Source organism: Cydia splendana, chromosome 17 (assembly GCF_910591565.1).
Source record: "Cydia splendana chromosome 17, ilCydSple1.2, whole genome shotgun sequence".
Taxonomy (NCBI): Eukaryota; Metazoa; Arthropoda; class Insecta; order Lepidoptera; family Tortricidae; genus Cydia; species Cydia splendana.
This window is the reverse complement of record NC_085976.1, coordinates 590,892-614,164: the sequence shown is the minus strand read 5'-3', so window position 1 is coordinate 614,164 and position 23,273 is coordinate 590,892. Positions and strand designations below refer to the sequence as shown.

At 37.0% G+C, this 23,273-nt stretch overlaps 1 protein-coding gene across 1 annotated transcript in view; it reads left to right on the top strand.

The window, feature by feature from the left end:
• Positions 1–1,772: 1,772 nt before the first annotated feature.
• The window catches only part of LOC134798606 (acetylcholine receptor subunit alpha-like 2), a 42,357-nt gene continuing 20,856 nt past the window's right edge, over positions 1,773–23,273 (top strand). Inside the window, exons 1-3 of the mRNA XM_063770969.1 lie at positions 1,773–2,052; positions 18,895–18,939; positions 20,624–20,733. Coding sequence (XP_063627039.1) covers positions 1,861–2,052; positions 18,895–18,939; positions 20,624–20,733 — 347 coding nt within the window. The 5' untranslated portion in view covers positions 1,773–1,860. The remainder of the gene's footprint in view (positions 2,053–18,894; positions 18,940–20,623; positions 20,734–23,273) is intronic.

Sequence of the window (23,273 nt, the reverse complement as noted above, 5' to 3'; positions counted from 1 at the left end):
CGACTTCATTAACATTGTCCCATAATAAATATTTATTTCTTTTATATTGTATACTCATGCATATTTATCATTAGAAAGAGACCAAAATTAGTGTATTATGTCTACAAGACCCTTGTCTCTAGGCGTTACAAACTAAACATCCCGTACTCTAACACCATAAAAAATAGAGTTCTATTTCGGACAAAACACACTTTATGAAACTACCGAATGCCGTCCCATTAAACGGTTGTCCGTTAAATCCGAACGCTCAAAACAAAAGAACTCGACATTTCCAAATTTGAAAGATGCGAAAAGTTTTTCACTGTTACCCGGGCCCGCTTTTATGAACACATTACTGCTCAACCTTTTTGGTCCTTCGATTTACTGCCGTATTCGAACTTCAAGATATTCACAAGAGACGACAGGTACTAGATCCATTCTAGATACGTTATAGTTTAGATTTCAACTAGTTCTCTTTTGCAGCGCAATTCGGGCAACCAATGTCACTTTTAAGATAGATCGTGTTAGATATCTATTAGATGTGAATTAGATCTCTAAGTAATATCTTGTGGAAATCGTTCAAGAGTATCTCCAGAATCGCGGAAATGTAAATTTGACAGGTTAGATCCTAAACATATCGTTATCGTATCTTGGCGATGTCTAAAAGATATCTAATAGATGTCTATTACAAAATCCGAATCGGGCCCTTAGTTGCACAACGCGAACGTCTCAAGTTTTACACTTTGGGATTATACTGTTACTATAAATTTTATGAAATCTGGGAATACCTAAATCTTACCAAGTTCTTGGTTATCCGTAATATTATAAATGTGAAAGTTTACGTGTTTGTTACTTCTGTTATCGAACTACATTTCAATCCGGAGTAATTATAGCTTAATCTGAGTCTCACGGACCCATCGCTCCCATACAATCGAAGTCAAGCTCTCATTTGACGATATGCTTATAATGACATGAAAATTGGCATGAACTTTTAAGTAACACTTTTCGTCGCTAAACATTGTTATTAATAAATTCTAGCAACGAAATAGTACATATCAGACATATACTATATTGTAACTTGAATGTTCATAACAAATAGGTATCTCATTATTTCAGTGTGGCGGTGGTTCGGTTCGTGTGTGTCATAACAGCTCGTCTCCAACTCGCTATAACAAACTATACAAATCATAATCGTAGGCCTGTAACGTCTATGACATGTACAAACACTGCTCCTTAATAGCGTGAGGTATAGCGTACAAGATAAGTTTCAACCCGTTTAGTACCGGGAGATAAGCCGAGCATTCCCGCCGGCGTGAGATCCCTTCGTAAATATAACAACTGAAATTAATTGCCTACAACCAACGCCATCTATTATTGCGATGCGGCGACAACCATGAATGGGTAACGCGCGTGCGTACTGCGCATCGATCGGTTACTTACACGTAAATAATGTATTCGGAGCCGAAAAATACGCATATTTCGGCTGAACATAACCATACCCAACCCTTTAAACTTAAAAAAAACTACCCAGATAAATTACAAAATAAGACATATTTGAATGATAATCTAAGTTTAATACAGTAAGTAAACATTAACCAGATTTTATTCGTCACTTGTAGCTACAACTGGAGTTTTTCATTGGTCATGGTAATAAACAGAAAGCGAGTCTGCGCAGTAGCGATTTGACGTTTCGGCCGCAATGGCGCCACAGACTGAGCGCTCTCGGGTCTAGCTGTCAAATATACTATAAAATCGCTTTTTAAACAATTCTCAGACTTAAAAGATACTCTATAATACGCTTTTAACGCGTATGATTTTGAAAAAGGAACTGCGTTTTGTCAGTGCTATCGATTTTGAAACATAACCTCAAAGTGAGTGAAAATGTTTTCAACGCGATTCAGTATAGTTTTCATATTGTTTTCTTTTGTTTTTGTTGTGTGGGCCAATCCGGATGCTAAGAGACTTTACGATGATTTGCTTAGTAATTATAACAGGCTGATCCGACCTGTTGATAAGAACAATAATACTGTTTTGGTGAAACTCGGCCTGCGACTGTCTCAACTGATTGACTTGGTAAGTTTCGTTGTATTATTTTTAGTAATAAACACGCCCAAAGCACGTCGAAATTAAAAAATACATTACTTTGCTAATCCACGAAATAATAACGTGCTAAATAATCAGTGCTAACCCGTTACACTTATTTGCGTATTTGATTAATGTTCCCACCGTGTGCGTAAATAAATACTTACACAAATAAACAAACCGCCACCAAAACCAAATCTCCATAAATCTGGATCTTTTGTTTTAAGTTAAACAGTAATATTTTTAGTATATAACAGGCCCAAAGCACATCGGACTATGCACGATAGAGGGTTCCGTCCGTACTTTTATACTCCAAAAAGCCCAATATCAAAATAACTTTTTATCGTGTTACAGTAGAGCTTCACTAACCCGTGTAATTCAAACGGTAGACACGTGCACTGCCTTTGATAGTCACGATTTTTTCTTCTTTTTTTTAAGTTTTCTTTGAAGTAAGTATGCCCTTGCGAATATCTAGTTTCCATGTGAATTTTCCCATGATATTTGTCCTTGATTTCAATAATAAATGTAAATTTTCAATAAAAACTAAAATTTTGAATTAGAACCCCCTCTTAAAACTAATACTTTTCGCTGCTCTTCGATTTTTGCCTCCAAAACGCATTCTCAATGAGAGTCTCTCATATACATATCGGGATTTAGCAGATTTGCCCACCAGATACGTATAACATCGGGTTTGAGAAGGACTCTTGGCTTGAGCCCCTGGACTTAAATGAGCCACTAGAGAGCTCCTTATAATATTTTAGAAGGGCTTACCTAAGGGTTTGACACAATTCCGCGGGTTTTCAAGTTTAAATGGTCGTAGAGGATCGTAGATCGGGCAGAGATAGGGTGGTTAAAATGCTAATATTTTAAAAGCAATTGTAGTAGGGCAAAGGGCGCCATAAGCCTTTAAGAGATTGCATATACTTAAGAAAATTCGACCCATAGCGCCGTGACTCGGGTGGCCGAGTGGTTGGTATCTGCCGCAAAAATGATATTTAACCTAATACAGGGCTATAGAAAAGGTGTGGAAGAGAAAGACATGCTGCGCTGACCCCAAGTGAATGGGACAAGGGCTATAGAAAAACAGCGCCATAGGTATACCATGAAATTACGCAATAATAATATAAATTCACACAAAATAGGCACAATGGTTGTGGACTTGCGGAAAATGCCCAGTATAACAAACTAACTAACTATACCATGAAATTAGGCAACTATACTAATGGAAAAATTTAGAGGAATTAAAAAAAAAAAGGTTTAATTACTGCATTACAGCACCTAAAGTAGGTAATTAAAAAATTAGTAATTAAGCTTTTCTTTCGCTTTCCTCTAAATTTGGCCATGAGTGTATAAACCTCAACACAACAAAAGACACGCAACCGCGTTTGTACACATTTCATTAATAACCGAAATTAATTGCGCTTCAAACACAGCCGCGTCACCGACATGCAGGTTAATGGTGAACATGACAAATTGGCTTCGAGGATTGTTAAAGTAGCGCCTGATTGGCGCACTTCGAGCGACAGCATAAGTATAGTGAGGAGCATTTTGACTATCAACAACTTCCAGACGTGTTCGAAATGATCTGATCACATGAGCGTTTCTTTTATTTTTTGCCATTTTTATATATTGTGACCTTTTTTTGCCACTTTTGTGTTTTTTCTAGTCAGGATCACGAGCTCTTTTCATCCAGGAGAAAAAAAGTGTCCTAAAATTTCCATACATTTTTCAAACTTTCCTTTTTGTTAACGCCATACAAAGTATATGGGGAAATGGTAACACAATAGGAAAAAACTCTGGGACATTTTTTTATCCCATTAGGATCGAAAGAGCTCGTCGTGATTCTGAGTAGAAATAACACCAAAGTGGCAAAAAAAATCACAATATATAAAAATGGCAAAAAATAAAAGAAACACTCACATAGTCTGTTAGTAATAATGCCAGCATCAGCATACCGTTTAGGTAATAATAAATGTTAATCCAATAAAGTAAGACGTATTCAAACAGAAATCCCATCGGGAATGCCTCGCGAAACTTACTTTTTAACTTTTGGGTGTTTTGGGACTCCGACGACATGTATGAGAGTCATTATGACATTCGACAATTTTAATAAGAATACCTTTGATACCTATTTAGGCATTTTGGGACTGGGAAGTGTTTTGAAAGTTACAAATAATCACGCAATGGAACCAAAGCACTATGACCACTTTTGCAATAAGTGACAATGTCTATTGACTCTCAAATCACCTTTTAAAGTTTCAGTCTCATCACTATGACTATGGACTTCCAAAGGTGCTCAAGTCATTTAAGTGTTAATTAAAAGTCATTATTAATGCTACGATTTAAGTAAATAGTTACTTTTCATTAAAGAGGACATTCCGCCATGTAACATAACCCTTATCAATAGCTAAATCTAAGAACTAATACGTACCTAAAACACAAATACTAAAACCCAACGTCCCAGTTACATGCAAAATCTACCTCAAATTCCATTAAATCCAATTAATTGAAGCAAGTTACAACATAGTCCGTAATCCCGCTAAAGTTGCGTCTTCTGATTAGTTTCACTAAATTGGCACACACTCGAACGGTATTGGCACGCGAGGTCATGAAATTATCCCGGTTTGGAGCGGTATTTAGATTTCAAAATCTGTTACTGTTATGATATTATGTAAAAGACATTGCACTCGCATTTATTTATGCGCATGAGATAATGTCGTTAAAGACGATAGTGGACGACCGCTTCCCCATATACAAACGTATTAGTATCAAATTGCGTAAAATGTTTAATAATAATATAATGTTAATATCCAGAGAGAAAAATGCGGACTAAGTACGTTAGTATGAAGAAGCGGTCGGATCATGAGAGTACTAAAACTTAAACAACAATTTAAATCTAACTAAATACTGCTCATCGAATGGTATTCTAATTTTGAAATTTTCATTATTACGCGCAAAATACACAGATGATTAGGCATCTCGATTGCCCTTTATGGTACAAACGAGATGTCTAGGTAATGGTTTACCAAAGATTTGAAGACAATTTACAATGAAATTGGTTAAATCGTGCTACAATTAGCTTTTAAGATGACAATTTTACGGTCCACAATTATGTTTATCCACACTCAGTTCACCAAACTTTTATGGCATTTCGCCTCTTCCCAGCATATTCATAAATACTTCATTGTTTCTCTAATAAGTTAGTTTTATCGTCTTAAACTTCGAAATAGATCTTCCGCGGAGCGATGCAGAAGCGGCATTCGAGTGACGTCTCGAACGCCGCTTTTGTGATTGATATGGGGTGCATTCGATTGTTGTTAAAATGAGATTAAACTGAGATCAATTCTCGTTAAATATAATTTTATAATCGCCATTATTACAAGCTAAAAAATGTAGTTCCACTCTTATACCTAAGTATTATAACGACAAAGCGGTTTCCAATTCACCAAACATAAAGCCCAAGAAGCTACAGTAAATACACGGCAGTTTTCATGTGAAATTCTGTTCGTAGCAAAGTCTAACACACTAGCTCTTTGTGACATAGTTGGGATTCCCGGCGCGCCCGCGGAGGCGTGCCCGCGGAGGCGCGCGAGGCATCTGCCCTACAAGTTTTAGTTAATTTAAATGAGCCTTTATTTTGCAGGTAAGCGTTTTTTAACAGGGTTGTGCCATTACGCTATCATAATGGTTTATTAATGGAACAGTGTCAATTTATGGGGGCAAAGTCAGCATACATTTGCCTGCCAAAGGAGCAAAGCTCATTCCTGCTTCTTAGATACATGGTACAAGAAGAATAAGCAGGCATATCGCTCACTTTCCAGAAAGTGCAAAATGTGGAATAAGGTACCTATTTCATTTGTGCTAAGACAGAAGTTCTTCAAGAAACAAACGGTTTACATGGTTATATACGCATAAGTGGCTCCTCCGGTGTTGCTTATGTCCTTGGGCGATGGTTACAGATTCCCATCAGGCGACTCGTCTGCTTGTTTGCAATAAAAGATAACAAAACCATTTTCTCTAAGCAGAATTATATAATTTTATTATATAATTTAAAACATGCAATGTTGGGAATAAAAAATACTAAACATTATAAGTATGTTATATACCTATTAATAAGCACCAATGTCGAGCATGATATTCCTCTTTAAGATTTCTCGTTTAATACTGTAACGAAATAAAGATTATATTTTATATAGAACCAGATAATAAGTCGACAAAGCTCCCTGGTTTAAGCTATACCTAACCGGCGGCGATCAGAAGCATTTTTTTGCGGATGAATGAATTATCTGAGATAAAATATTCATCAGCCCAGATTTATAAAAATACTTACACCTACTCCAAGAGCAAATTAAATTACTTTCTATGAAAATATTTTAATTTGTGTTTTAGGGTCCCGTACGCAAAGGGTAAAACGGGACCCTATTACTAAGACTCCGCTGTCCGTCCGTCTGTCACCAGGCTGTATCTCACGAACCGTGATAGCTAGGCAGTTGAAATTTTCACAGATGATGTATTTCTGTTGCCGCTATAACAACAAATACTAAAAAGTACGGAACCCTCGGTGGGCGAGTCCGACTCGCATTTGTCCGGTTTTTTTTTTTTCAATTAGACATACTACTATTTAAACTATAAACCGAAATAGATAGATAGATTTGGTCGTTTTTGATTCGTATATGACATCTATTTCGGTATACCTATACCTAAATGTATTTTATTTACTTCTAGAGTTAGACCAAACTAAGTTGGCAGCATTTTGATAGCCCAGACTGTGCAAAGGCTATGAAATTGTGACGTTCAAAATAACACTTGCACAGTCTGGGCTAAAACAATCGCTGCCAACTTTTCACAAACTGGAATAAAACATTTAACTTACATCGATTTTTTCAGAACAAAAATATTTTTTATTAGTTTAGTTTTTAAAATCGCCAATTCTAAGAATATTTCAGAATTACACAAAAAATCCTTACATGGGAAGAAATGCTAATTGGGTTAATCCAGAGACCTACACTTCCCTATAACTATTCTACTAAAAGTTCACTTCTTTTTTCCGTGTTTCAAACTACTCAAGAAATTTTCCAAGAAAAATCCCTAGAAAATAAAACGTCTCCCGCAACCTTAGCAAGATTTCAATGGCTCTCGGACTATCTTACGCTCATAATGCATGGGTATTTTTTATTCATAATGAAGAGGGCTCCATTCGCCACTATAATGAAGTTTATAATTGAAAATAAACAATACCCCGGGCGAAGGAAAATTGCCATTTTATATTCTAACGACATTATCGCCAATCTGGTATATATCTAGTACAGCTTATGTAACGGATTTTTAACCCCCGATGCAAAAAGAGGGCTGTTATACGTATGAGCCTAATGTATATGTGTGGAATCGTAGCTCTCAAACCGATGGACCGATTTTGATGCGGTTTTTTTACGTGAAGGCGAGTTTCCTTCTTCGCTATGTTTGTTAAAATGGATCCAGGTGTTTGATGAGTATTTATTAGTTCTTTTCCAAAATTATGTACCTACATGGTATTTTTAAAATGGTTTAAAATCTAATGATAAGCGTCGGTTATTTAAAATTTTATAATAATAATATAATAGTTATTACGTTATGTTGTGGGTGGTAGCGCCTGTAGATAAGAAGTAATATTATTTAATAATGCCCTTTCTATTAAACTCCTCTTTACACCAGTTTCTGTGGGACTAGGTTGGGTCTATGTCACTTTGTAATATTCAGCCTTACAGACGCACTTTGGTTTAATTGCACCTAAATACATACTAATATAATGCTATTTTCTTTATAAGTCCTAAATTTCAAAACAATTTTGTTCCAAAATGCTAAAATGCCAAATAGTTTCCTTCTTAAAATGGTCGAATGTCATAATGAATATCATCCAAGTCCCAAAATACCCAAATGTTAAAAAATATGTTTACGGTAATGTACAAAATAGGCATTCCAAGGTTCAGGAATAACTCTTTTCCGTTCTGATTTATGAATTCTGTACCTGAACAGCACACTAAGCGGGACGTTTTGGAACCTCAAAATCTCATACAAATAATGACACTTAACGCAAACGTGTACGTCGCGTCGCGCTATCGAATGAAATTTACACTTGGGGTACTGGTTTTTATTTGTCAGCCTAGTTTAGTGTCCCACTGCTAAGCAAAGGCCTCCCTTCCTTTCCTCCACTCGACCCTATTGTTTGTACGTTCCCGCCAATCCGATTAAATGCGTCCAAGTCGTCCCGCCATCTTCGTTTTGGTCTGCCTGCACCCACGCCAGCGCCATCTATGGTGTTCCGTGGGTCCCACTCGGTAACCATTTTGGCCCACCTTTCAGGATGCATACATGTCCCGCCTAGGGGTACTGGTAAATGGGTAAAACGAAATCAAGACGCAATGAAACACAAAAAGCACAAAAACCTTAACGTAGCAGAATGCATAGCAATTACCCCGAGGTCTGTAAACGTCTCTTCCATTTCAATTAAGATCCTTTACTAGCTCGTTACATGGCGGTTATGCGAACTCGAGAGCGGAAAAATTGAGGCATTTTTATGACAACAGCTCGGCAGTAAGAAACGATTATAGGACTTGAATTGTTATTGGTGTTCATTTTATGTCTCTAGTTAAGTTAAAATACTGATTGGTATTAATTGTGGCTCGTTCAGATACTGAGTTGGAGCGTTTAAATGGTTAGCCAGTTAAAATTTAACAATGAATTATTTCACGTTTTAAATAATAAAACTTAATATTAAATGTTATCTCTCTAAAACTTCAGTTTGATGTAAATTTGTTGATTTTTGATGTAAAAAATATTTCCAAATTATAGCTAGGGACACATCTATCTATTGAGTTGATATTTATACAGTGTGGAAAGATAAGTCGGGCCCTGGAGGGAAACTACCTTAAATCCTTATAGTTAGGGAGGCGAATAGGGGAATTTTCGGCAATACTCGAGCGTGGCAGTTTAAGATATGAGAGATACCTTAGACCTAATAGAACAACCTTGTAAAGTATTTAGCTCTATATGTAGTGACGCGCGCCTAGGATAGACGATCAGATTAGTAAAAAAAAATGGATAGTCTGAAATACTCGAGCGCCTCAGATTAAGATATTGGGGGTTGATTTTAGTGTTTAAAGACTAAATTTAACTAATCTGACGATAAGTCCTTGACGCCGCCGAGTTATAGGGTCGCGAACTTGTAAAAAAAAAACGTTAATCCGGCATTCTCGAGCGCGATTTTTTTATTTTTTATTTTGAAGACTATAATCTAAAACTTACTAAAAATACAAAATCTGCCGGTTTCCGCATGACCGGAAGTGTGGAGGAGCCATTTCGTATTCCTAAGAACGCGTTGCGGCATATAAGTCGCGAACGATACATTTTACAATAAAAAAGTTTAAATAAACAAAAAAGGTAATTTTATTGTCATTCTTAAATTCCCCGTTTTATCAAGGAGAAAGAAAGGAAAAAAACGAAACCAAAAAACCTTTTTCGGTCAGATTAAGAGAACCCACCAACATTTTTGTCAGATTAAAAAAATATGCTTTCAGGATACCGAGATAAACCTCCCCTATGAAAATCTGACGCGCTCGAGTATTTCAAAGAAACTTTTTTTTTTGCATTTTCAAAAATTCATCGTAACTTATCGTCACGCCGAAATCGTCAGTTTTTTTAAAGGAAGCTTCCTTGGGGCCTACTTAACACCCCTTCCGAAAATCTGACGCGCTCGAGTAAATTTTTTTTTTTTGCATTTTTGACTACTTTATATGCCTACCCCCACCACGCAAACCGGCAGATTAGTATACCGTTGTTATCAGAGGCACTCGGGGCATACGTAGTATGAATATCTGACGCGCTCGAGAATGCCCAAGTAACTGTTTTTTTTAACATTTTTGAAAAACCGTACACGCCAAACCCACCGCTAAAATGGTTTTTACCATACGAGCTTTTCTTTTCGAAATTATTTTATCTTTCGATTTTGATAGGTCTCGACGGCGCCGTTGAATTACGCCATTTAGCTACCTCGCCTCCCTAACTATTAAGCTGGCTCATTTTACTTAAAGGAGACATTCCTTTATTTTTAAAAAGAAACAAAACTGCATATTAAGATTTTCTTTTTTTCTTCAATTTGGCTTGTCTAAAAAAATCTTGAGTACTAAATATTAGATTTTATGGATATTTTATACGACAGACGAGTGTAAGACCTAATGTTTTTTGGAGAAATATTATCATTAACATTAACTGTATCGACTAGTAGAATAAAATTGCGAGTGTTTATTTTTAGGAATTTTTAGTCGGGTCGAGTCCCGGGCGAGGCAAGCGAGTTTTAGAAAATCTTTGAAAGCAGTTTTGTTTCTTTTTAAAAATAAAGGAATGTTTCCCCTTAAGTAAAATGAGCCAGCTTAAGGATTTAAGGTAGTTTCACTCCAGGGCCAGGGGGCTTATCTTTCCACACTGTATATTATTATAAACAGAAACTCTCGTTGATGTCATATACGAAAAAGGTAATCAAGGCCTTCAGTAGTAGTAGTAGTAGTAATCACTTCATTGTACGCACCACAGGTTTAAATAAAATTTACAGAAATAGAGGTACAAAGGCGAACTTAACCCTATAAGGCTTCAGTGCTCTTTGTCTAAGGCTGGATCAAACCAGCGCCTCATATATATTTGCGGCAAACGCCATAACCACTCGGCCACCGGATTTTCACCTTTCTAGTTGAAATTTCGTGAATAATTAATAAAATAATTTGATTTATCTTGTTAAAACCTACCGACTGCGCCATGTTGAATGAATGAATGATGCTTTTATTGAAATGTGAAATAATAGAAACGAAGAAATGAAATATAACACGCATAGTCTGGTTGTTAGACTGAATAAAATCATAATCCCTAGCTATAAAAAAATAAAATTATTATTCATAGGCAGGGTCACTACCCACTAGGTGAGACCGGACGTCAATCTTTATTCATCTACCCACACATTGATCTGTGTTGCAGCGGTGTTTGTGCACCTTGTGCGACGTGTTTGTGTAAGCGAACGCACGCTGCGAGCCAATTTGGCTGCCGACTGTACACAGACCACGTTTTAAAGAAATGACGGCAGTAAAAACGTAACAGCTCGGTGGGACTGTGACACAGGGGACGTTTCGGAACAGTAGTAAAGCGATGATCTGCGCCTTTATCCCTGTTAATATTAAAATCTGCGAGTAGATCTAAATAATGAATAAAATTGTTTATCTTAAACGTCAATCTATGAGTTATTTATTATTCCATTAAATACTAAAAGGAAAAGTCTACTAAACCCTAACCATTTCTTCTGCAGTTAAATTCACGTTAGAACGGGCCGAGTCCGGGCCATGAAATCCGAAATATCTGTTTTCTATCGAAAGCGTCACGTGATCACCGTTATAATCGATCACCAGTCATAGAAAACGAAGTGACGGAAGCCTCGGATCGGACCCGGACCGTTCTAATGTGGGTCATCCTTTAAGCGCACCGTATACTCATTTCAGTTAGCTGTTATTGCATGCTGTATTGACATTTCCCTCTGACTTGACTGTACTCATATGGACAGCCAACTGATATGATTCAAATACTCGTATCGGTTTAATGTTAGGTGCACGTTTAAATTGGCCTATTACAAAAAATATTTGGTGTACTTACTGTATCCCTTCTGGCCAGTGTGGCAGGTGTTATAAAACTCGTTTATTCACAAACAAGCGAGGCTTGTTCGTACATGTCGTCAAAAGCGCCATCGCGGCAAATCACTCGTCATTTAGATGCCCTAGCGCTAAGCACCGCGCTTTTACACCGCATCTTTAAACAGTTACTTGGAAAAAACGATTTATTATTTGTTTAGTGACAACAGGATAATAGGGCATGTAATGACGAGGGATGAATGCCACATAGGCAGAAGAATGTTAAGGATGAATGTTCATGGACGAAAAGCAGATAGTAGACCCAAAAAACGATGGATGGATTGTGTGTGAGAGGATATGAGAAAGAAAGGAATTAGTGCTGAGGTGACGAAAGACAGAGAAGAATGGAAGAGAAAAACATGTTGTGCCGACCCCGACGGCATCAGGGAAAAGAAGAACAGGATAAATTATTTACTTTAAATCAGTCATACATAGTACCTACTAATGATCACTAGTAGAGACAGTATTAAGCTAGTAACTTTTTGTAATTTTTATTTTGATTTAATTCGTATGACATATTAGTAGTTTATGTGACTGCTACATAAAGAGAGGCATTAAAATACGAGTGTGGGTTTAAGAAACGAACGTTAGTGAGTTTCTTAATAGGATCACACGAGTGTTCTTCTCTCTTGCATCAATCTTTTAATGCCTAATTATGTACAGTTACATACACTACTTTATCTAAACACATACTTAAAACTAACTAAAAGATAAACTGTACGTCAAATGGCGGTGAATGTAAACTTTTTTCACGCATATCACACATCCGTAGTTTTTTTAATTCCTAGACAAAAGAATGAAGTCCCTATTCTCATGTCACTCGAGATCAAGTATCGTGCGGTTTATATTTAAAAAACATACTAAATTGACGTTTCGTATCGATAACTGTTTTAATATCTATGGATACTAGAATAGAGACCTACTTGAGTTTTGACTGCTGTTCCAAATTTAAACTCATAACCTACAAAAATCTATAACGTTATGTACATTAAAGTACAAATTTTCCTACTACCACAGAAAAGAAAGTTCTCATAGTAAAATTGGTTGTAATAAAGCTTGTCATTTCCTACGGTTTCTGAACGCATTATAGAGCACTAATGACATGTGTGTAGATAAAAAAGTTTAATAGGTATAGAAAAAAATTAGGTACACATGCACTCGCTCTGTAACACGGCGTTCGGCTGTGTAAACTACCTGATTATAGAGCGGGTCACCTGAGTCACTAATTATCGGATTACTGGGCGTTCCAGATTGGCGAGCGCCGGAATACCGAGCGCTTACTATATTGTCTTATACTTATACAAAAATAACAGTAGGCGGTTCCGCCGTGGTGAGGTAGACTAGGGGTTCAAGGCGTTAGCCCAGATAGCTAAAGACGCCGTTTTGAATTTAAAATCCTGCCTTCACCACAGGAGGGCTTCATATTTTTTTTCTTTATGAATATAACTATGACATCTATTTCAGTTTATAATAGGAGGTAGACTAATATGACTAAAAATAGAACTACAAGAGAAACTTGCTCTTTAGCTATTAAATTTAGTATTAGCTAATAGTTTTCGATACCAGTATTGGGAAATATCTTGTATACTAAATATGCCGATAATTGGTGAGTCCACATCGCCAGTCCACAAAGCCTCCAGCACAAATCAGGTCGGATACACGCGAAATGCTCCCAAATTCAACGACAAATGCTACGGCTTGTTACCTAGAGGCCGATTCGAAGTTTGAATCTGAAGTTAATTTGGTATATTTTGACATTTCATGTCTCAATTATTTTTGAATTAAGCAGAAACGTCTGCAAACCATCCTATTAAGTTTTGAAATAAATTAAAAGTGGAAAAATTCGCTGACTAAGTACTGGATGGACTATTTAAGTGTTCCAGTGTTGCAGGTTCGAGCCCCGCCTGAGACAGTGAATTTTCCACTTTTAATTTATTTCATCTCTCACTGGAAAATCTGACTTCGGAACCACGAATAAGCACAATTTATAATGTTAGTGTAGGGCTTTAAAGGCTTTCTTCAAACATTGAAAATTATAGTTTCGTTATCTCCATCTATATCTCTTTAGCATTATTAGGGCAATAGAGACAGATATAGATACATTTCGATTTACGTGTTAAGCGTGCGTTCGACAAGCACACGTAGGCCAATTCGAAATTACATTTTGACATCAAAATGCTATCCAAATGATATATTTTTGTTATCATACGCCTGTGCGTCTTGACCGCACCAACGTTCCTGTTGGTGTACGGAGAAGTACCAGCGAAATGCAAGCGTGAATAATAACAAATGATGACAAATGTGCGTTCGAATTGGCCTCACAGTCAGCCAAAGAATCCCAGCGAACGCTTGGTAAGCACAAAAGCTTCACACTAGGTATAATTAACATCTAGTAAAGTCATGCAGAAGGTTATCGCGTTCTGATTCAGAGCAGTTTTAGGCCTAACTATGATAAATATCGCAGGTATAATAGGTATTAGCAAATAAAATCACGTACAGATATGTCAGTCAAATTTCTATATGAGATGTCTCCGGTGGACAGTCAACTAAGCGGTGACGGGATGAGCGTCATAATCCTGGCAGTAATGCGGCGGCAAATGTCTACTCATTTTCTTAAGAAGATTGACAGATAGCAGGCTTGGCTCACTCCGCGATTTCGCTTTGCTACAGGTAGCTAAAAGTACATCCGTTCCACACCAATTTTGGGGAAAGCCATAATCCGCGCGTGGCGCTGTCGCCACCTAGCGGCCATATCTGTGCTGATCGTAACAGACGCGTTTTGTTAGAGAGTGAGGCTTCTGTACCTAGTACTATTATTTATTCTGTGCAGATAGGTACAGCGGCGGCAACAACGACGCCGCAACAGTAATGCAGCTGCAATTGACATCCAAACGTCACGTTTCTGGTGGAATTAGGCATAGATTATGCCTGCCAGAAATCTGTCCGCAGATACATTTGGACCTTATAGGTGATCTGGGTTCTAGCAAAATTTATAGTACATCACCCAAAAGAGTGGAGCGTATTACTAAGCCTGAACCCTTTTGTTTTGCTGCAACGCACAGAGCACTACCTACCTTTTTTGATGCTTTTTTTGTTTTTATTTAGTGTTTTAGTGATGCCCTTGTTGTTGTTTTTAGGGTTCCGTACCCAAAGGGTAAAACGGGACCCTATTACTAAGACTCCGCTGTCCGTCCGTCCGTCTGTCACCAGGCTGTATCTCGTGATCTGTGATAGCTAAACAGCTGAAATTTTCACAGATGATGTATTTCTATTGCCGCTATAACAACAAATATTAAAACCAGAATAAAATAAAGATTTAAGGTGATTTTTGACCGAAGTTAAGCAACGTCGGGCGGGGTCAGTACTTGGATGGGAGCCCCACTTAAATCTTCATTTCTTTATTTTGTGGCAAACGTATAAATGGTTTGTCTGTCTGTTTACCTTATTTGTCCGCCTGACATGTCTGACAGAAAGATCTGACAATCACATCTGTATTTATATTCTTAGCTTAGCATGTACCATTCCCAACGTTAAGTACCGTTGTTATACATAGGGGGGCAGTAGATATCTTGTCAAAAGGCGACCAAAATAGACGAACATTACGCATGGTGATTTGACGACAGTTGGCAACCAGCCAACTATCGACCCGAGAACCGAACTGGGCTCGACTATCCTGTATAAGTATCTAAGTTACCTCTTACTGGGAGCTAATTTAAAATTGGCTAAGAACCTCACGAACGCAGCCGACTGGAAGTTATACGCTCTTATTTTAAAACAACACTCTGAAATAACATGAACATTTATCTAACATACTGCCCGATTCGAACTTTACGATACGTCAATAAATAGATGTGTCAGTGTCAAAAGTGACGTTTTTGTTTGAAGAAACGTCACATTTGACACTGACATATCTAATCAATGTCGTTTCTAGATCTATTAATTGACGTATCTTTAAGTTCGAATCGGGCCGTGAATATATCAAACACGGTTGCGTATCTTTTGGTGCTGGTGTTGAGGTTTATAATTTATAATACACTCATGGACAAATTTCGGTTCAAAGATCTTTATTTCTCAAAAGAATTTTTACAATTCACAAGCTTATATGAGAAACTTACATAACTTAAAACTAAATCATTACAAAGTGAACGATAAAACAAAACATTCCATTAACATTAACATTTTGTGCCGCTCTATATAATTATGCACAACGTGGGTATATCTAAACACGCTACTTAGATTAAGAATTTAAAGGAACGCAAAAATAACTCTAATTACTAATATTGAAATACCTTTATGTGCTATATAATCCAGTAATTAAACCACTTTATACGTGCCTCTAAATTTGTCCATGAGTATATTTATGTCTGGTACGAGTTGTTTTATTTGCGAGAAATTGTCATACTTACAATTATGTTTTATATAAGTTCCAAACTTCCAATTTTAGGAACTATTCATTACCTTTAAAACGTGCCCTTGATGAAAAATAAATAGAAAGTTTACACTTTGTCTCATAAAAAATTTACTACAGACTTTTTTATTTTTCATTTTATTAATAAAGTGAAGTTTGATAACCCTAGCTATATCAAAGCCAGTTTTCGTCCCACTCTTTCAAATGTAATAGGAAAAGGACGTCACAATGTAAACGAATAGTCGCAACCCCATGGCGCTCAGCTATTGCAATCGCTTGAGAAATAGGAGCGAGTTTATAGAAACCAGTATGAACGGTTTCACATTGTCCGATCTGATATCGCAAGCAAGTAAAATGAAAATAACTAGGTACGTGTTTTTCTGTATTTTTAGTACATTTTATTGCTCTTTCCCAAAAAGGCGGAATCCGATATTGGATTAAAAAGAAAGAAAGGAAATACATTTATTTAGCGCCACAACATATTACATATAGAAAACAAAGACATACAGACATAAAAAAACATTGGACCTTAAAACTATGAGACGACAACACTTACGCCAGCGACACACAAAAAACAGACATAAAAAAGAGAGACACTAAAATTTATACATACTGAACAACAACAAAAAAAGAAAACATACTAATAACATATAAAAAAAACCACACTGAATTATAAAATATAGATCAAATTTCAAAATATTAAAAAGAAAAACTGTAACCTAAAAACTTAAAAACTATTAGCATGTCAGATAATGTCAGACATGTCGAGCCCACGTCACCTATTGTACATTATGATTAATAATTTATGTTTATGAAATACTACCTAATGTATTTCCTAGACCTAAGCCTGACCTGTAACTTGGTGTTATAAATAAATTATTTGTATATGTATTTTGCCAGCTGTCGGTCCGATTTTTGTTTGTGGTTATATGCGTAGAGTTAGACCAAGCTAAGTTGGCAGCGACAATGGTAGCCCAGACTGTGCAAGTGTTATTTTAACTGAATGAAGAACCGAGCTTACTGCGGACTCTTAAATTAAAACTGATCCGCTTTATAACCAAGACCAGACGATTCAACGGAGCCACGCCGTTTTGTCACCTAAATAGTGTTTTAGTTTTTTAAATTTATAAAAATGCATATATGTTATGTTAGTCTATAAGGTATTTGTAATATGGGCCTTGTTGCCTGATTTAAAATGATGAATAAATAAATTAATAAATAATTCTCGCTCGCACTCGCGTAACCAATGCGAACCCGCAATGCAAGGGGCCTGCATAATTTATGGGTGTTGTAAAAGTGCAGTTTATCCTGTTTAATTAGTTAGCGTTGATCTAGCAGTGATGTATTGGTGGAGTCGTTTGTTTCCGGCAAGGAATTTTCGAGCGTATCTTTACAATTAACAATAAGAGATATTTATTATTAAGCTAGGGAAATAAGCGCTGGTGGCCTAGCAAGCACAGAAAAACGTCGGTTTTCCAGAATATTTTTGACCCAAACATTCCCTTCTGTTAGGTTGAGCAAAAATGATGAATAAAATGTAACCATACAAACTAAAATAAATATCTTCCACAGCTACAAATACAGTCAAAGAATTTAATTTCCTAGGTACCCATTTTGCACTTTGTCACGGTGACAATGGTATGAGAGACCTCATACTTTCATATTGATTGTCACTGTGACTAGATACGAAATATGGTAGGTAGACCTTTTAGCCCTAATATCCTATTATTAATTTTCTAATAGAGTCCCTGCTAATGTACATTCCATTCAACGTAATGGTTTTCCTCAGGACCCGCTTAATGAAGTTATTGAATGTTCATGTATATGTATGACGGCCCAATTCGAACAACACTCATAAGCTGTCACAGCGATACGATACCACTTGTCAACTTGTTGTCTTGTGTTGATAACGCTGTGACATCTGTAAGCATTATTAGAATTGGGCCGTAGGTTTTGAACGTTCAGTGCGGCTGATTGCGACATCTACACAAAGATAAATCCTCTATGATGCGTTCAAAAATCGCAATTTACAGTCACCATTAAGATATACTGTCTTGTTAGAACAAACGTAACAAATTAATAATAACGTCGATGTCGATTTAATAATGACATTCAAATTTCAAATATCTCTGAATAACAAAGGAATTTGCTTTGACCTCATTTCATGTGTCAGTCGAGATGGCGTTTTAATCGAAATTAAATTTGCAAACAGTGTGATCAAATATAGAGAGCTTATAATATGTGTGTTGATAAAGCAGTGTATGTTACTGTACATAAATAGGTACTATAACTCGCTTTCATCTCGTTTCATAAACCCAAACTCGTATTTTAATGCCTTTCATTATATAACCGTCACATCTGTGCAACCTTCATTTACCTTAATAATTATCTTGATTAAACTTATATAAAGGAGGTCACAATTGCCGCGACTATAGCATTTTTCAAATAGGTAGCTTGGGTGCGGTGACAACTGCCATCTTCATACAATTTATAACTTTCAAATGCAAAATGTAGCAAATTTAGTTTGCTTTTCTTTCAAGATTTGAGTATTATCCAGTTGCACTCAAACCAAGCCCGAAGTTTAATGTCACTTTGACTTTTTGATTAACGCATTCACTGCCAGGGGCGTGGCCTAGAAACAAACTTGTATGACGGTGGATGCACATGTGCGTCGGGGGCAGTGAAAATGTTAAAAAATAATATTTTTTCTCTCTTTTGTTTCAGAACTTGAAGGATCAAATCTTGACCACCAACGTATGGCTCGAACATGTGAGTATAATTAAGGAAACATAACCCAGAGGCATAAGCTCCTAAAACGTAATTACATAAATGGAATAAATTTTAAAGTGGAATCGCCGGTTGTGAAACCGAAAATCGTTAATGTTGTGTGTCAACCGAGTAAACATATACCTAGTGTGCATAACGTTAAAGTTTGTAAAAAAAACCGGGCAAGTGCGAGTCGGACTCGCGCACGAAGGGTTCCGTACCATAATGCAAAAAAAAAACAAAAAAAAAAAGCAAAAAAAACGGTCACCCATCCAAGTACTGACCACTCCCGACGTTGCTTAACTTTGGTCAAAAATCACGTTTGTTGTATGGGAGCCCCATTTAAATCTTTATTTTATTCTGTTTTTAGTATTTGTTGTTATAGCGGCAACAGAAATACATCATCTGTGAAAATTTCAACTGTCTAGCTATCACGGTTCGTGAGATACAGCCTGGTGACAGACGGACGGACGGACGGACGGACGGACGGACGGACGGACGGACGGACGGACGGACGGACGGACGGACAGCGAAGTCTTAGTAATAGGGTCCCGTTTTTTACCCTTTGGGTACGGAACCCTAAAAAGACCAAGTGCGGGTAGTTAGGAAATCTCGCGCAGCTAGAAGATGATGATGTTTACTTTAGCCGATATTTTTCCGAGACCACGGGGACAATCGGCATTGTCCTTGAAACGAGCAAGTCCAGTTAAACTAAAAAATAATGTGTGAAAATCGTGACCGTTTAAATCAGACTGCGTATTATGGGTGGTTTTATCCACGTGATAAATAACCGTCACTTTTTACCACCGTGGGATTGAAAGTGACGGACACCGTTTTATCACGCTGTCACGTAGACAAGATCGACCGTATCCATGCTGGAGTCGCATTAAGAAGAGAAAATACTATTGGAAATAATCGCTTTACGATCTATTTGATTCTAAATAGTTTCAGTGTTGTTCATATAGTTATTAAAACACAACATTCCTTTGTAGAACCATTGCATTATTGCTGTAGCAACACTTATATTTCACGAACATTTAAGGAACTCAGACCCAGAATGTAGCGCCCCGAATGCAGCTAAATATTGCCTTGCGACATGCAACCGAGCAATTTCAGCTCAAATTGTTTTCCGCGCGTACAGCGTGGATATAAATTCTGCTTCCTGTGTTATTTAATGAATTTTGGTATGTTTGGTGTAGGGATATAGATAAAGACAAACATTATTGGCCATGGTTTCTAGTGAGTTTTGTTAATCCATTTATTGTCTTTGCCAAATCTTGCAAATCACTTTTTTTTAACCTCCATATTTACAATCAACCACATTCTGCACTTAGCCATTTTCGCAATTACCCTCGTAAATTCTTTTAAAGATTATATTAGTTCACTGCACGGCGGCTTTAGGATTTAGGATTTAGGATGGTCTGTACTGTACCGTCGCATCCGCTAGTGGGCTTACGCTAAATCAAACGCGTGATGGCTATAAGATTGTGCACCCGTCTAGTTTACAGTCTAACGTAAGTTAGGTTAGGTTAGTTGTAATCTTCATGCCGTCAGTTTATAATTTAACTAGCGAGATTGTTTCCTAGTGATTACAATTTTACGGTGACATATGAGCTAAGGGTCGAATTATGCTACATAGCAAAATGAAAACACTATGTTGTATCTGTAACTAACACTGTGTTTGCAGGAGTGGGAAGACCACAAGTTCAAATGGGACCCGAACGAGTACGGCGGACAGAAGGAGCTGTACGTGCCCTCTGAACACATCTGGCTACCTGATATCGTGCTTTACAACAAGTAAGCTTACTAACTAGCACTTTGCTTGAACGAAACTCTCTACAGAAGCTAGAGGGTTTGGTCATCACCAGTACTTTGGAGGGCAATTTCTCCCAATAGGTTGAGTTTGGGCAGCTAAAAAATATATGTGTCTGTTATTTTGGACTACTCTATAACATATAAAAAATAAATCAAATCGGAGCCGGACAGTTGGACCTTTCCTTGTTAGTGTGCTATATGCTAAGTTAGTGAATTCAGTACTTATATGTACGTAAGCATTTCACACTCGCCTAAAAACGTGAAACTTAATCGAGATCAAAAGAAAAGTCAACTACCTATCCAAAACCCTTTGTTCCTTTCTCTCGCAAAAACACACTCAAATATTATTGTTGCCCATTTAAGCTCCGACCCTTTAAATCGCAATAAAATTACCAAAAAACGACAACCATATTACGAGACAAAGAGTCAAAACGGCATAATATTTTATATGTCGGGCATTATGGACCCGAGAACGGAACACTCGGTATGATGTGTACCGTGACGGGGGGACCGGAGACCGGAGAATTATATCACGTTTAACAAAACACATGTATGCACAAAAATTATATGGAAGTTTCAAAAAGTACCTATTTTAATTATAATGGAAGTAAGTTCTATTTTGTAGTTTATTTATTTATATTTTTAGGCAGATGACGAACACTACAATGATGTATTTATCCTGAAGCAAGTACATGGTCGCATTTTATCATCTGTCATGCCATGCGTCACTTTCGCACTTACATATTTGTTAGAACGTGACAGGCATGGTGACAAATGATAAAGAGCCGGCCATCTTAGCACTTCTGGAGGCCAATTGAACGTACACTTTGACATCAAAATTATATCCAAATGATGTCATTTAGTAATCATTTGCGGGTGCATTTTGCTCGTAGTTGTCCGAGTCGTGTAGGTACATGTATTAGCACAAGCGAGACTCACGGACGAATGAGAACAAAATTACACAATTTAGATAACATTTTAATGTCAAAATTTAAGATCTGGACGCAATGGTACTGATCATCATCATTTTCCTAGTGTTGTCCCAGATTTTGCCACGGCTCACTTAAGAGCCTGAGGTCCGCTTGGCCACCGAATCCTAAGAACAGGCACTACTAACCAAACAAACAAGATATTTTTTTTATGTATTGCTCTTATAAACTCATATGTAACAACGAATAAATACACGATTCTAAAGCCACGAAAGATTTTCCTTTTATTAATTTCATTTTCTAAGTAACGGCCTTCAAGAAACCCAAATTATTCCATCAACTCAACACACGATTCTTATTAAGGGACTAGTCTAGAGTAGGCTCGGAACATGATTAGTGTCGTGACAAAGTTACGTAAGAAACTCATCAGGAAGTTTATTACAGAAATAAAAGTACGTACGTTCCGGCTAAGAGAGTATCCCTGGAAAGGACACATAGCATCGTAATAGTAAATTATGTAGCCGAATACCACAAGCTCATGATCGTGGCAATAAAAATTGAGCCTTACTGCATCTGATTAAAGTTAAAATTCAAACTACAAGTTCGACTGTAATAGGACCTTGCTGAAATCATCAATCAGACCGGGTGCTTCTCAGTCTACACAGACCGTTAAACAAGAATGTACTCTAATCCTATGGGAAGAAGAAGGTTTTCTCAAGAGTTACCGACTGTCACGGGCCCATGACATATGGAATTTCTTACGCATGAGGCGAACGACGAATAAATCTTCTGGTAGTAAACAATCTATGCGCAGAACGGAAATTGAATGGTCAACGAATTTATTTACTACAATTTGCAGAGTTGCACTTCGCCTTTTCCCTTAGGATAGAAAGTTGATCTGTACAAATTGATATCGTAAAGTGGAGAGTGCTGGTGGGATATGTAATAGCGATGGTAACGTACTGTCTTTCATGTCGTAAGGAGAATGACTTTGTAAGGATTTTATTGCTAGAAGTGTACGTGAAGTATCCTCCTTGGACATGTAACTGTTTATAGCACCATTTTTCTTACTGTGTAGATATACTTAGTTAAAGTCATTGAGCCTTTTTAAAAGCGTTTTCTATGTTAGAGATAAAATTTGCATTATATATATATATATATAATTAAATTATTTTGATTCCATATATTGCAAGTATTGCAACGCACATCATTCAAAGTTTAAAAAACACACCTCATTTGCTTTCTTGAACGCATTTCGGGACCATATATATTACGTTTTTCTTATTAGTTTCAAGTAACGAAAAGATGTATCCCGCCTGTAAGGGTGCAGCGTAAAAATTTGCTTTTGATTCTCTTAACTTTATGATGTCTACAGGTAAAACGCTAATAAGTTAACCATACAACAAAATGTGTATGATCCAATAACAGCTTAATTAAGTAATCCTTCAATTCAGCTCAGGTCCGGAGATGAATCAAGTTAATATTTCATGAAAAATGAATCATTTCGCTGGCCGCGGCGGTCTTCCGTCGTTAGTGACAGGTCCCATAAACCCGTCAGGGGCTAACTCACTTGTATAGGTCGGACATACGGAC